This window comes from Diachasma alloeum, unplaced genomic scaffold, assembly GCF_001412515.2.
Source record: "Diachasma alloeum isolate Michigan unplaced genomic scaffold, Dall2.0 Dall_scaffold_00396, whole genome shotgun sequence".
NCBI lineage: Eukaryota > Metazoa > Arthropoda > Insecta > Hymenoptera > Braconidae > Diachasma > Diachasma alloeum.
In genome coordinates this window covers 288,547-303,848 of record NW_021680535.1, presented here as the reverse complement: position 1 = coordinate 303,848, position 15,302 = coordinate 288,547, and the positions used below count along the sequence as shown (strand labels likewise).

General features: G+C 35.7%; 1 protein-coding gene across 3 annotated transcripts in view; it reads right to left on the bottom strand.

The window, feature by feature from the left end:
• Window positions 1-15,302, bottom strand: part of LOC107041973 — a 320,981-nt gene that overhangs the window by 39,889 nt on the left and 265,790 nt on the right. For all 3 annotated transcript variants that reach the window (XM_015262811.1, XM_015262812.1, XM_015262813.1), the window contains one exon: window positions 11,357-11,649. In XM_015262811.1, coding sequence (XP_015118297.1) covers window positions 11,357-11,649 — 293 coding nt within the window. The remainder of the gene's footprint in view (window positions 1-11,356; window positions 11,650-15,302) is intronic.

Below are 15,302 nucleotides of genomic sequence, written 5' to 3'. Positions count from 1 at the left end.
GAAAAATTTGCTACTGAATTGTCGGCGGACAATTTCACTTATTATTGTTCAAGATCCCTTTTTTTATATCTGAAATTTTACTAATTTTATAATTCCTTTGATGCAAATTGACAAGTCCAGGGGAACACTTTCCTATTTTTTTTCTTTGTACCTTCAAAATTTTAATTTTGATGAGAGTTTTCATATGGTTTTCTTATAATTAAAACTCCGAATGCGCGCGAAATTTGCGATAAATTTGCGAAATTTATGAATATTCAAATTATAATAGTTGTTTGATAGATCAAAGCGTGGTATTGTTGTTGAAGAAATGTTGAGAACTTTAAATATTATTATGTTATCACATTGTGATTTTCTCTTTTCATATATTTTGAATTTCTTATATTCTGTGAAACTAAATAGTTCTTCTCAAAAATATATTCATTGAATGTTCTATGCATTTCTGCTTTCATTGTATTTTGAACTCCTTAAGCCGTGGGAGAATAAGGAAATGCCGAATTTCTAGGAATTCTTTCGGAATTCCTAGATAGTTGAAGGATTATCTTGAAACTTCTGGAAGTGTCTTGAATTTATTTAATAATTCCAGAAACGCTTGAATTCTTTCGAAATTTCTAGAAGTTCTAGAAATTTCTTGAATTCCCCCACAAATTCCACAAATGCATAAATTCTTCCCAAATTTCCCTGAAGTTTTAAATTCTCTCCAAATTCACAGAACTGCTTCAACCTCTCAAAAATTCTAGAAACTTGAGAAATTCCGTCAGAAATTCTAAATTTAGTTAAATTTCTTAAAAATTTCAAGAAACTCGAAGAATTTTCTAGAAATTTCTTGAATTCCTCCAAAAATTCGAGAAACCTGCATAATTTTTTGGAATTCTCCAGAAATCTCTTCGATTCCTCCGAAACTTTCAAGAAAAATTTTTAAGAAAATTTTCAAGAAAAATTGTAGTGCTAACACTAGAAAAGAGGGGCGAAGTGGCAGCCAGGGAAAAATTCCAGTGCTGGCACTGGAAATTTGATTGGTATTCCTGCGAATTTTTTGTGTACTTAGGTGAAATTGTCACAGGAACACCAATAAAATGTCCATTGCCAGCAATAGAATTTTTCCCTGGCCGTCACTTTAATCCTCTTTTCCAGTACTAGTACTAGAATTTCTCTTGGAAATTTCTCTCCGTATAGAAATCCTTGAATTGTTTCGAAATTTCTAGAAGTTTTGAGAATTCTCTATTTTCTAGTGTTTGCTTCAATTCCCTCGGAATTCATGGAAATATGGAAATTTTCAAAATTTCTTTGGAATTTTCATAAACGGAAGCAATTCTTTTAAAAATTATAGGTTTATCGAATTCCTTCTAGAGTTCTAGATGTTTGAAAAAAATTTTCAATATTTCTAGAATTATTTCTAAAATTTCTCTTCTCAAAGTTTCTAGAAACTCGCAAGATTTCTTCTGAAATTAGAAATTTCTTCAATTTCTTGGAAATTCTGAGAAGCTTCTTCGAGTTCTCCACAACTTTTAGAAATCTTCAAATTGTTCAGAAATCCTGGAAATTGTGAGAATTACTTTTTTCTATTGTGTTCTTCAATTCTGTCGGAATTCCTAGAAATTTGAACGATTATTTTGCAATTTCTAGAAATGTCTCTAATTTATCCAGTAAATTATTCTCACCGATAAAAAATAATTATTCACACACAAAAATATTTTATTGTAATTGAAGGGCTCATGAAACCAGAAAAAAATCCAAGGTTGCAATATAGTCTCGGAATTTCAGAGGTCTAAATAAATTCAAGGATGACAAAATTCAACTTTATTGAATATTTTGAATATTGTTAATTTTTCATTGAATATCTCGAAAACTTTGGAGAATAGCAAAATTTTTGTTACGACCATGTTTGAGATTGAAGCTAAATTGAGATGCCGGTTGGGGAAAAGTGGAATTGTGGAAGGAGGTGGAAAATTAAAACACGCGGAATTATAAAACCACATTGTTGATGTACTTTATTGTGGAATAATAATGTTACACTATTAATAATGTTTAATAAATGTTTAATAAATGTTAAAATTAATAATGTTACACTATTGAGTTGCTCGACAAAGCCAATTAAATGATGATTTGAAAATGCACTGCACTTGAGATTCTCTCGATATTGAACTTGATGATTGACTCAAAATAATTGATAGTTAACTTGGAATTAATTGATAATTGAATTGAATTAAATAGAGACGCTATACAAAGCGCTAGACTCAAATGTATCGCATTGATGTACTCCGGTGATGTACTTGGTTGAGCGGTTACGGCGATGAAGTACTGTGATTAGAGTGACTCTCTCGGTGGCTAGAGCGATACTACAGATTTTTTTGGGGATTTTCTTCGTAGTTGACTGTGACCCCGAAGGGTCCCGAAGTTTCTCGAGATTTTCGTTGAGCCCGGTGACCGTTTGACTAGTTTGAATAGCTGAATTTCAAAAAGACCATTTTTATAGAGCAAATAAAGATCTAAAAAAAAGTTTATAATGAAAATTTGACTACCACCCACAGATTCGGAGATATTCATCAAAAACCCAGCTGAGGGCTATTGCGTTGAGCGCAGCAGGAGGTTTGAATAAGTTGCGCATGACGCCAATCATGTGACTCATGGCACTGGCGCAGGGAGGGGAACAGCTGACGCGTTGCGCCGACTGCTCCGAAATTGCTATTATAATTTATAACAAATTAACGGTACATTTTGGGTTATAAGTTCCTAACTCCCCCCGATAGGAAATTTTCTCAGCTACAAAGAAATATTTTTTTTTTCCCATCTGGTGAGGTTAACTAAAGATATCTAGGACTGAAGACGGCCTCTCGCCAATTCCTAATTGTTTATAACAAATTGTGAATCACCCCGGCAAATTTGAGCATATACTTTTTAAAACATTAATAATTACACTTTTAGCTATCGATTGGTGTAATTTGGTGCCCTTTGGTTAATTTCGATATACAAAATCTAATTTGACTGGACTACTATACATGTCGGGGAGTCGCTACAGTGCAGTGAAATGTCTACGCCAAACTCTTTCGTAGATGCAGCCTTAAGGCTGTGGCTTCCCAGCGACAACCGAGCATTGCTATCCAGTATGGATAACTAAAAAGTTAATACATTTTGAATTTCTGTTTGAGATTTTCTCGTTAGATTTTTTCCATCAAAATTATTGAGCACAGATTTTCTGAGTTTTTTCCACTCAGATCCTATAACGCAAAATAAAACACAAAACCAAAAAACGTAGAAAATTTTTGCCCAATGATTTTGATAGGAAAAATCTTATCACAAAATTTCAAACAGAGATTCAATATCTATTGACTTCCCTCTTCCAAATATCGAATAGTTTCGTCGCAAAAAACAAATAGAATTTTTCAATAGAATTTCAATAGAGGTCCTAGAAAACCTCCATAGAATCTCTATAGAAATCCAATCGAATTTTCTAACGAATTCATTAGGTTTTCTATTGAATTTTTTTCATACATGTAACACTTCAAAGTTGCATAATTTTCAATAGTATGGGTCCAGAACACGAAATGAATTATTTCATATGATTCTAATGTCCTTTGATAGATTTAGTCTAGAGATGTCTGAATTTATGTTCTGTATTATGAGGAATTTGAGGAGATTATCCTCGAATGTTAATTATGAGACTGAACAATCTCCTATCTCGTTCACAATTGTAATTATTTTTTCTTCGTTTATGAAAAATCGTATGAAAAATGATCACTCTCTATGTAAATATTGATCTTTGGCGTTTCACATTTCTATCGTAATTTTACCAGTAATGACTCAGGAAATTTATTGTTATTTCAGAAGGCCCCATGACTGGACTCGCTGCAGTTTGAGAAGGATGTGAACGTAAGGAAATTATTCTATGTAATATTTATGTAATTTTTGTAAACAAAATGAACTTTAATAAAACTGATTATTCAATATATACCTTGCACCCTCAATTCGAAAAGATCCATACCAATATGAAAAATTATGCGGCAATGTACCCTACTACAGCAACCTAGCATCTAGACGCACGAAACCATGCACTGAAACGTTGCCGCGCAATCCATCCACAACGCTATTTAGCGTAACCGATTCGGGTAGTGTCTGCCTAACGCGCCTACCTAACTGTTGGACTGTGGCCGTCACTGCAACCTAGCAGCTACCCAAATGCAAGTCATAATTTCTACCTGGGGAAAGGGAAATTCTTTTGCATGTACAGGTTACAACTAATAAAGAAATGACAGGTCTGCGAACTAGGAATCAAGATAAAAGAATAACGAGAAGGAAAGATACGATCGTATGTGAAGGTCGTTGAGAGGGAGGAAAACGGCAAATACGCAACAGTATGTAGGGCAATTGAGAACTATAGTTATAACGTAATACGCACATAAGTGTACAAAATTCGCTAATGTAATTGAAAAGTGTGGAGTCAAAAAAACATTTTCTCATCATATGTAATGCAACTCAATTTACAAATGAAATGGGAATTATATGGACTTTACAAATTCCTACTTTCTGTTTGTTGGAGAAAAACTTCGACTTTCAGATTGTAATATTTTTTCAATCTCTTACCGAGGATCGATTGCACCAAGCCCATGTTCACTGTTTAAACCTTAGGATAAATTTGTTCTTGTGCAGAATTATTGGACTATTTGTTTGTAACTATTTGAAATGAAAGATAAAATTGACTAAATAAATCATTCAATTTACAAATTATTTTTCTCATTAAATTAGAAGTGTTATGGCGTATTTTTCCGTTCATAGATAATGGAGGTTCATAGATAATGGAGGTTTTATGACTGCAGTGTTAACAGTCAAATTGTGATCGGACAACATCGCACGCGTCGGCTCGTAGTGGCATGGTAACAGTGAGATGAATGTTTATTGTGTTATACGTGACCATATGCTTCTAGCACTGCATTATCGTCACCGACTTTACCGACCTCGATCAGCTGTTGTGTGGTGTTGTCGCGTTGCTCGACTCGTAATAGCGGTCAATTTTTTTTTAGAGGAATTCGAAAATCGAACCCATGCAACATCTCGATCAAAGTTCACAAGGTCATGTTTCTTCCCTAAGCGAAATGTTACAAGAAGTGATTTTCAGAAATTAATTTCTCACTGGGATGCCCCAATGGAAGGATGAAGATTATTACTCACATGTGGCTCAAATATGAACCTGGCATATGAGACAGTATTAAAATTATGGTGAATAATGTGGGTTTTGGCTAAACATCCTTAACTGCAACTGATGCGACATGGCTCCACTCATTCTGATTATATTCAATTGTGATAATTTCTGCCGTATTTATTATCTTTACCAATAAAATTGATGGTGGCCGGGTCTTAAGCATGATCTAAATCTTTTAAGGTCATCGGTTGGAGACATTAGTTCAAGAGTTATTAATTCAGGTTATTCTAATAATATTCATATTTGAAAAATTCTCCCTCAAGAGTGGAAGGGTTGATTACAAATTTCCAAATAAAAATACTGACCGAGTCGAAACCGAATATCAAAACTACAGGCTCTATTGTCGAATTAAAAATTAATGTCAACTACAAGGAAATACCTACGGAACAGAATATCATAATTTAGCTGTGCAGCGGTGAAACAGTTTTAACTCAATACATGTCTCGCTATTTATAAAATCATTTTAATAAGTATCAATTCTAGAAACTAAACATCGATCAACACAAACTTTTGTTGTACGGGCAAAATCGCACTCACATTTATCATTCATTTACCTCCAAAATATGAATATTTGAATAGATATCCATGTGATTATTGCAAATATCCAAATATGAATATGTGATATAACGACAAAAAAATATACTTTACCATAAAATAAGTATTGAGTAAGCTACGGTTGTGCAAAGTTTCATAAGGATTGAGAGCGCTTGAATTGGGTAGCGCACGGAATGGGGGCGGGGCCGCGCGCGATTTCGTAAAAAAATTAATATCTCAACCATCAGTGAATGTCATTAAATAAAATTGACACACCTTTCTCAACAATTTTTTTCAAATTTCTCAGGATAGAAATCACATAACTACAACGAGTTTTCTAATTGTTTATCTAAAAATTTGCAATAATATTTACTTTTCCGAGCGATATTTTTTTTTAATACCTAACCATTTTTTTCGAACAATAAAGCTCTTCTGAGTTTTCCACATAAAATGCGTAGTTAATGAGATGTAAATGTTCAAAAGTTTGCGGATTCCTTACTCAACTAAATTCGCCGTTGAAATAGCGTGGAACGCCCCATATTCAATCTTTTTCATTTAGTTAAAATACCTGTCGTTGTTTATCGATCTCCAGTTTATTAAAAATATTGCTTCTCATTACTTTCCTGAATATCTCCAGAAGCATCGATTTTTGATGATGAAAAGTTTGAGATAATGCGTAAAGTCATTTTAGACAATGCAGGAGAAATCATTTGATTTTTTCCCCTGAAATTATACCGGTTTTTTTCAACATTCTCGTGCATAATTCTCAAAATAGCCACTATGAACTTGAACTGTTTCACCATTTTACAGCCAAATTGATTTTTCTGCAATTATCTACATTAGAACTTTCATTCATACTTCATCTAAAAGGGAGCGGCACGAAAGCTGCAATTAAAAGCCTTTCCTTCAATAAATGATTATCAATAATTTGCAATAGTCCAGCACATTGCAAATCGCAATAGATTAAATTGCAAACTTTATCACCGTCATTCGTATTTTATTTATTTACTTTCTCGAGAAACTTCCCCGTTTGTTGAAATGGAACTTTGAAAAAAAAAAATACATTTATTCATCATTAAAATTTTTTTTTCATTTCCAGTATTGAAGTAGACGAGGTAATATATGAATCTTTTCTAAGAATTAAGTAATTGACTAATTTTTATCCATGTATTCAGTCAATCAGGTCAATCATATATTGAATTATGTCAATTCAATACATTCATAAAATTTTGCAACCATTTCAGAAATGAATTCTCCAACAACCATTGCATAACTCAATTCAGAAGACATTATTGTACTATATTCTCCTGAACAAATTACTTCAATTTATCATTCCATTATATTTAAAATGAAATTACGAGTGTTCATTTCATTCGCTCGCATAAAATTCAACTTATTCAAACTATTGCTGCAACTTGTTTCCCTCAAAGTTCTGAGATGAGAATATTCCTCTTTAATACGAACAGTTGTAAATTCCTCTATGAAGTACTTCTTAATTAACTTGGGGCGTTCAAATCACGATGCCATTCCTTTAATTAAATAGCAAACGAGAAAAGAAGACGTACGTGATTTATCCGGAGAACAGGACGTACGTTGTTTTGATATAATTTCAAAACAATGACTTTGTTACCAGGGCAGAAAGATTCATTCATTATATGTCCTCACTTCAATATTGAGTCCATGCTTCTCATCAATTTTTTAATGCACACAAAAGCATTTTTGTTACACGGAGAGAAATTTACCTGTAATTTACTAGACGTTTTTGAGGATACTACGGCATTTTGAGCACAAGAAAACCAACTTATCAATCTCCACTAACATTTGGAGGGTTTGTCGCTATCCACTAACACTGAAATACAGAGTTTCAACCCTCGATCACTCGCTCAATGAGCGCGGCGCCGCCCGTTTTCCTTTCATTTTTTCCATACTGACCTTTACTTTTCCTTCTCCGGAGATTGGTATTTGCCCAAACTCGTAAAAGTGAAAATCACTACGGAAAAATATCGTTGTCGACTAGTGCCATGGGGTTTTTTTTACTCGCGTGGAGTTGGCGTTCGAGCCGAAGGCGAGAACTGACCAACCACGCGAGTAAAAAAACCCATGGCAGTCGCCCTCAAATATACCATAGCGTGTTTCTCGATGCTTAAAAATTCTGAAAAAATTAGTATTTCTCGTTCAATCCTTTTATTAAGCATTGGCGTTGTCCGTTTTTTTCTCGGGAAATTTGTTTAGCTAAAAAAAGAAAAGAACCGTCGCGCGGACAGAAAAGGGGCGCCGTGCCGCCCGGTGCGAGTGAGTCCCTGTCGGCCCCTCGAGCGACAGTGTTGCTACATTCAGTGCCCCGCTTGGAAGGTGCGCATAGCGGTAAGTGCCAAGGTGGCAACAGCGCGCTCGGTTTAAGCCACCGGCGTTGCGCTAACCGTGCGACGAATGAAGGCTGGCGGCCGAGCGCGAGTGATCGAGGGTTAACGAAACGATGATTTATGCTCCGAGAGTAGAATGGACGTTATTTTTCTATTTTGCTTCCGAATGGAAGTATTGTATTCATTAAATCCGGAATTTCCAATGTTTTATGTCAATATCTCGTGTAGAAATTCAAGCGGGGATGCGGCTAAACCTCCGCTCATGCGCTCGAATCGATCGCTGAGCTCCGGCTTGACTGTATAGCAAACAGGAATTGAGCTGAGGGATTTCTACACGGGATAACTAATTTTGACCTTAGGAGTAAGAATATGTTATTTTTAGATCATATCCCTATCCTTGTATGCATGTATGTGTATGTGTGTATGCGACCGACTGTTTTTCGACGATAACTGAGAAAATAATTGTTTAAATGAATCCCATCCTGATTTAAAATATTCTTCCCAATGCCATCTTGACCGAGTTTCATCATGAGATTGATTGCATCATCTGTTGTTGAAAAAATTTATTTTGAAATCAGTATTCGGAGAAAGGCCAAAAATTTCAACGTTGGGGCAATATTGGCTGCCAGGATTGAGGCAATGTTGAATTAAATGAACCATTGAATTCAATTTAAAATACATTGTCATAGAAATTCCATTCGGAAGCAAATTGCTAATTTATTAGTTAAAATATATTAATTCTTTAATAGTAGTTGTTGTCAACCGTCTTAGTATAATTAAGGAAATGTTAATCAGTTTTGCGGTCACTGGAGAAACCAGGGAATCAAACCAAACTAATTTCTTACCATAAATAAGCCAACGTTTCGACCCATTCTGCGGGTCCTCTTCAGGGCTTGTTTATTTTACATGAGAGGAATTTAATTAACATCCATGCAAACAACATATCAGTAGGCGCAGTACAAACAATGATATTACAAGAAACAACAACACTATTGTTAAGAAACGAAAGACGAATAGAATAAAACAATGTCAATGAACTTCTGTGGGGGCAGAAAGAAGTCATTGTACACGAGTCCAGAAGGGCTCGTGTCTTCAAACGTCTGCCTACATCCCTAAAATGAACAAGCCCTGAAGAGGACCAGCAGAATGGGTTGAAACGTTGGCTTATTTGTGATAAGAAATTAGTTTGGTTTGATTCACTCCCTTCTCCAGTGACCGCAAGGCCGATTAACATGTATTTAATTATATTGACTCGGCTGTAACGAAACCAATTTCCCATTTGCATTTTTTGCGTTGATTGTGAATTCCCTATTTTTCCATTGCTTACTTTTGCTATTTTTACATTTTCTATTTTTTCCGGAAATTTTTAATTTTTTGGAAGAAAAGTCCAAGAATTCGGAAGACAACATAATCCTATTCTAAAGAGAACATACACTTAAAGTCGATCACTATTGATATCTCGCAAGTCTGTCACGCTTTTTCTTCATTGATTCCATTCGTCTGAGGCGACAAATTTAATTCATGATTAATTTAATTTTGAGATTTTCAATTGTGAGTGTTACAATTACAGCGCGCTGTAGCGCGCGTTTGGTCTCGTTTTCATAAATAGAAGATACATTTCGATACATTGATTTTAATTCGTTACCGGTACCCTGAAGTTACTCGCTACCCCACAGCACTTTATGTTACTGTCAATGTGAAATGTGTCTATGTGATTGCACACCGCGGTACTCATTCAACGCAGTAATTTTCTTCGGAGGTTTCTGAATACATACTATTGGCCCAGTAGAATCCTCGGTTGTGCGTTACGTGTAGATATGAGCAAGAATCTACATGTTAATTGTTGGTGTTTTTTGCACTCACGTTACTTCATCCCATTGATAAATCAACATCATTCCTTTTTCAATTTGGAGTATGGATAAAATAATTTTTTTTCAGATTTTTGACAAGTGTTTACATAAATTTTTCGGTGAATTGAATCGTAAAAATTTCAATCGTACCGGTGTATACCTGCCCAGGAGAGGATCACGTATGAAAAAATTCAATAGAAAAACTTAACGAAGTGGTTAGAAAATTCTACTGGGATTCTATTAAAATTCTAGGGAATTCTCGTTAAAATTCGATTTATTTTTCGTCTTGATTCTATGAGATATTTGATAGGAAAACGCCAATAGATTACGATTTTTCGATTCATATTTGAGGGGATAAGGAACTTCCGCAGTAAGTATATGGGAGTAGAAGGAAATGGACTGCAGAGCTGAAATTTTGAGAATATATTCTTTGAGTGATTACCGATATCCTCCCGAAGTCCCAAAACGCTGAACCACATAGATTGTTGAGGAAAAAATATGAAAAATGTGTCATTAACACAGAGTCTTATGGTACAACTTTTTCAAAAATCACAAAAAAATAATCGACAATGGAATAAAAATCTAAAAGCTTCACGAATAGAACCCTATATATTTCAGAAACATAGCCCCACAATTTCATTAACCGTCACCACAGGGATTATTTGTAATTATTGAAAATATATGGCATAGTTCGGGATTTTAGTTACGTTAGAGAAAACTGATGGCTGAACATGGCAACGTTGAGGGAGGCTAGAGTGCGCGCGGCGGAGGCCATCGTGTGAATTCCGTCAAGGCATATACTATAGATTCTATAGTGCCGTATAGGATTTTATCGGGACACAAGAATACCAACTGCATCGAACAAAAATGCGTGGTTGTCAAATCTCTCATGAAAATTTCTCTTTGTTAAAAAATTCGGATGAATAATATTTCAGAATAATAATAAATTGCAATTGATTATTCATGAATAAAATTTCAATAGACCCGTGAACTTTTCGTCATATCATTATTTTTTTTTCAAAAGGTGCCGGAGTGTCGAAACCTTTGGTAATTTTCCCCACTTCAGAGCCCCAAAATGTACTGCGGAAGTTCCTTAAAGAGGTATTCACAGAATGATGGCTACTAAATTGTCAAATAAAATCATGAAATATCAACCCACAATCAGCACTAAAAATCGGAAAGCCTTATGAAATAAGGTACCTCATACCATCGGCACATTAATCATTTTCCCGTTGAATTATGCATTTCCAGATAGAAATTGACATTGTCATTCAGTCAATATAGCATCGACGACTAAAACTGCATAGTAAATTCACAAGAAATTTCTCTCGGATTCTCCGGCAATACTCCAACAACTCTGGAAATGCTCCCATCCACTAGAGGGAGTCTAATGCAATCAGTTACATCAATCATACCTGGAGGTGGATTGCTGATGATATGGTTCAATGAGGGGCGCATCAGTATGGTCCTTTGATCCACTCTCTGAGCTGCTCTGCCTCTTCGACTCGAAATCAGTCTCACCAAATTTCTCCTCATCCTCACTCTTTCGCGGTAGAAATATATCTCTCTCTCTGTTCATCTCCATGCACTCATCATGACAGCCTGTTTGTTCGCAGTCCTGATGACTAGATGAAGCTAGGGGCAAATTGTCTGCACTACGAACCTTCCGACAGAGACGGGATGTTGAACCGTGACGTCGGAGGAATTCCTGGAAATGAAGTGGACACTTATATTAATGAGATCGGAGGTGGTATGGATACACCTGTAATTGAATTGTTCAAGTCCGTTTTATTACATTTTAAAGCGCATGATGAGAATCTGGTGAATTACACACATTCTAGGGCATTGCAATTCTCTTTCGTCATATTTTAAAAAGGAAAAAAACGGTGGAGAATGCATAAAGTAAATGAATATCCTCTTTCCCTCTGTTCGAAGTATACTGTTGGAAATTTTTCGATATTTCATGGAAAATATGGTACTAATTTTCATGAACACAACATTGAATGCAATTTAAGGGAAAAATGATTATGAAATTTCAAGTTTTAGGTAGAAGTCGAGCAAATTCATGAGTTTTCAGTGAAAATGAGACGGAAATTTCACAACTTGATTGAATTTTCAATGGAACATGAATATTCAGAAACAAAATCACATGAATTTTCAATTTTTCCCGGAATTTTCCTGATTTTTCTGAATTGTTACGGAATCATTAAACTGAAAAATCAAGTATTTTAGCGGTTTTCAGATCAGTCGAACAGAAAATTAATGAAATATTTCCTTTTTCAATAACAACATTTCTTGAAATTTCAGTAGAAATTAAACATGATATGTGTGACGTGTGGAGATATTCACACGTCGATTTTATTCAATTAATATTTTCTAGATAGAAAAAGTCCAAAATGCTCAATAAGCAGTCTCACGGTGACACCTGAGTCCAGCTTCTCAGAATGGAGCTGTTTGATTGTCTTAGCCATTGTCAGTGATGGACATATGGCCGTGTTAGTTAGAAAAACCGTGAGAACACTTATTTAGCATTTTCGGTCAGCAACGACTTTGAAGCTCTGGAATAGGGCAGAGTACGGCAGGAGTTGAAGATGGACGGACGTCCTCTCCTAGCCAAAAATCTATAGTAGATCCGCGTCGAAACCGAGCCCATTTAACAGTTGATTTTATACTTTACCTATCAATTATCTATTCAATATACTGTCAATGATTAATGTAACAGTAGTGCTCGATTGTTTTATACGAAGAATATCTAATCAAATCCTATCCTAGTCGCATCACGTTAGATCTTGAGAGAAATCCGCGTGAGCTCTGACCGTAGCTAGTTGAGCAATAGTTTTTGAGTCGACTGGTGACTCAATTAAGGGAGGTAGAAAACCTCTCACGTCACAATATGTGATGTCCAAAAATTCTAAATATTGAATTTCTTGTCATGTTCACCTCAAAATTATTATATCAAATTAATAAATCCAAATTGTGACAAAAGACAGAAAGTTCGAAGCAAAAACTGCAGTGCTTGCGATAAGAGTTTCTTCACACCGGTGAGTGAACTCTTCAATGCAAGTCTTCGTCACATACCGGACTATGAACCTTGCTTCGTGCGCTTACTCAAATTTCTGAATCAGCAGGTCGATCCCCTTAGAATAAAAAGTGGGAAAAATCACGCCATAATTTCCACTAACCAAAAACCGAGTTGTGAAACCCCCATAAGTCGAACAGCTCCTGAAACCCACAAAAATTGGCAGTCTAGAAACAACTCCGGATCTGTGAGTTACCTCGGTGAAAATCAATTACGGAATCGATCTGTCGCTCCAACCTCCCAAGTAATAATTCACATAGAGTCGATATTACGCGTGGTGACTATCGAATAATATTAAGATAGTGATCAGTTAGAAGTACACGGGAATAAACATTCTTTAATCGAAAGTAGTGATATTTCTTGCATTGTAAAAGGACTAATTCAATAGTTACGTGGCTGTGGACATTCTCAAAATAAAAAATTAACCAAGTATAATTTTATAAACTCGAGTGGATGAACGTGATTTAGTGAGAAGTAACCATAATAGTGTCAAGAGAGATTTTGAATACCGGTAGTGAAAGACTGCTAAATCAACCGAAGGATTCACCCCTACGGTCTATTTGGCGACCAACAAATAACAACTAATGAATATAGAACGAAATCCATAATCATCATACGTGAGTAATTGAAAACAACATCAAACATTGTATTCTCACACTTTCACCAATTTATAAAAGACTCTCCAAGGATAGAAATAATTAACTCAAATCAACCTTTTACTTTCAAACCAAAATCCAAATTAAATTATTTTCGTAACGTTGGTTTAAAATTTGAAACTATTCGATTGTATTTCACAAAAGAAAATCAAGAATATATTTTATTCCTTTTGAATATAAAATGCAATACGGAATCTTTTGATTATCAATCCTGTTCTATCCTTCATAATCCTTAATCCCTTTCACGAATTATTTATATCCATTCAATCAGGGTAAGAGAGAAAAAGAAACTTAGCGTTGTCTAATTAAATAAAAAGTAAAACGAAAATTCCCGATTCGAAATTTCAGTCAATAATCTTTACTACAAAAATTCTAGCCCTTGTTCACGGAATTTTAACCTATTTATTTAAAAGTTGCCCCCCGACGCTGATAACGTCTCCGGAAATAACAGATAAAAGTTTCCGAGATTGAACACGGAAAATTAAAATGAAAATTTTTAACAGTGTAAGATTGAAGAAGAAATCAATGAGATGAAATATTGTGTTTGAAAAAAATATTCCTTTTCTAGATTTGATTGAACAAGGATCTTGAGATCAGACGATCGTCCTTTGATTTGTTTTTACTTGTGAGCCGGTTGCATCCAGCTTAGTTTACTATCCAAATCCTCGGGTCGGATTATTTTCATTTAAATTAATATAGCTTAAAACCGACTGTAATGGTTAGGTGGGTGAGGTGTTGCTCCGGCGGACATCCAAGCTCAGCAGCGTTGAGCTGGGTTAGTACTTGGATGGATGACCGCTTAGGAACACCTCGCTCGCACAAAAATTACGGGCGGTAGGCATGGTGTAGCGGCCTAGTGTCTCCATCTAGTCAGTGTGACAGATGTATACATTAGAGCACTGCACAATCGGCTGGCTGTGCGACTGGGGTTTTACATGGTTTCCCGTGTAGTCCTAGCTCGAATGGGGCACAGCTAAGAGTAAGACGGCCATGATACCACAGATAACAATGAGAGGAAAAGTAAAGGAGGGGAGACAGGCTAGAGGAGGTGTTTCAAATCGGGAACTACTTCGATAAAACCAATGAAATAGAAAGAATAAGAAAATAAAAATAAAATATAGCTTAATTAACTAATCAGTAAGGCCAGAGACTTCATTTACGAAAACGGCTATTATCAGAACTTGGCTCCAAATAGGTGATTGAAGTGAGCGACAAGTAGGGTTGGGAAGAAATTGAAACATTGATGTTGGAATTTGTCATAATTCATTGATTGGAGGGTTATTTTGTTGATGGAGTGAGGAAAAGCGTTTGAACGTGAATTGGGTGTTTTGAAAAGGGTCAATGGGAGATCTCGGTGATTTCTGAGGGTTAACTTAGGAGAGCTATCGGGTTCTTTCAAAAGGGGATTAATGGAGGCCATGGTCGAGGGGAGATATTGGGGGTCAGTTCCCAGGACAGCCCTCAGGGTCTTTTAAGGGGAGATCTCGGGAGGTTTTTGGGGAGTATCTTTATAGTGGAGCTCCGGTGGTATTTTTAAGGGGGAAGGAGAGGGGGGTATGGTCAAGGGGAGATCGTGGAGGTTCTTTGGGGATAACTCGGCAGGGCAGTTCTCCGGGTCTTTAGAGG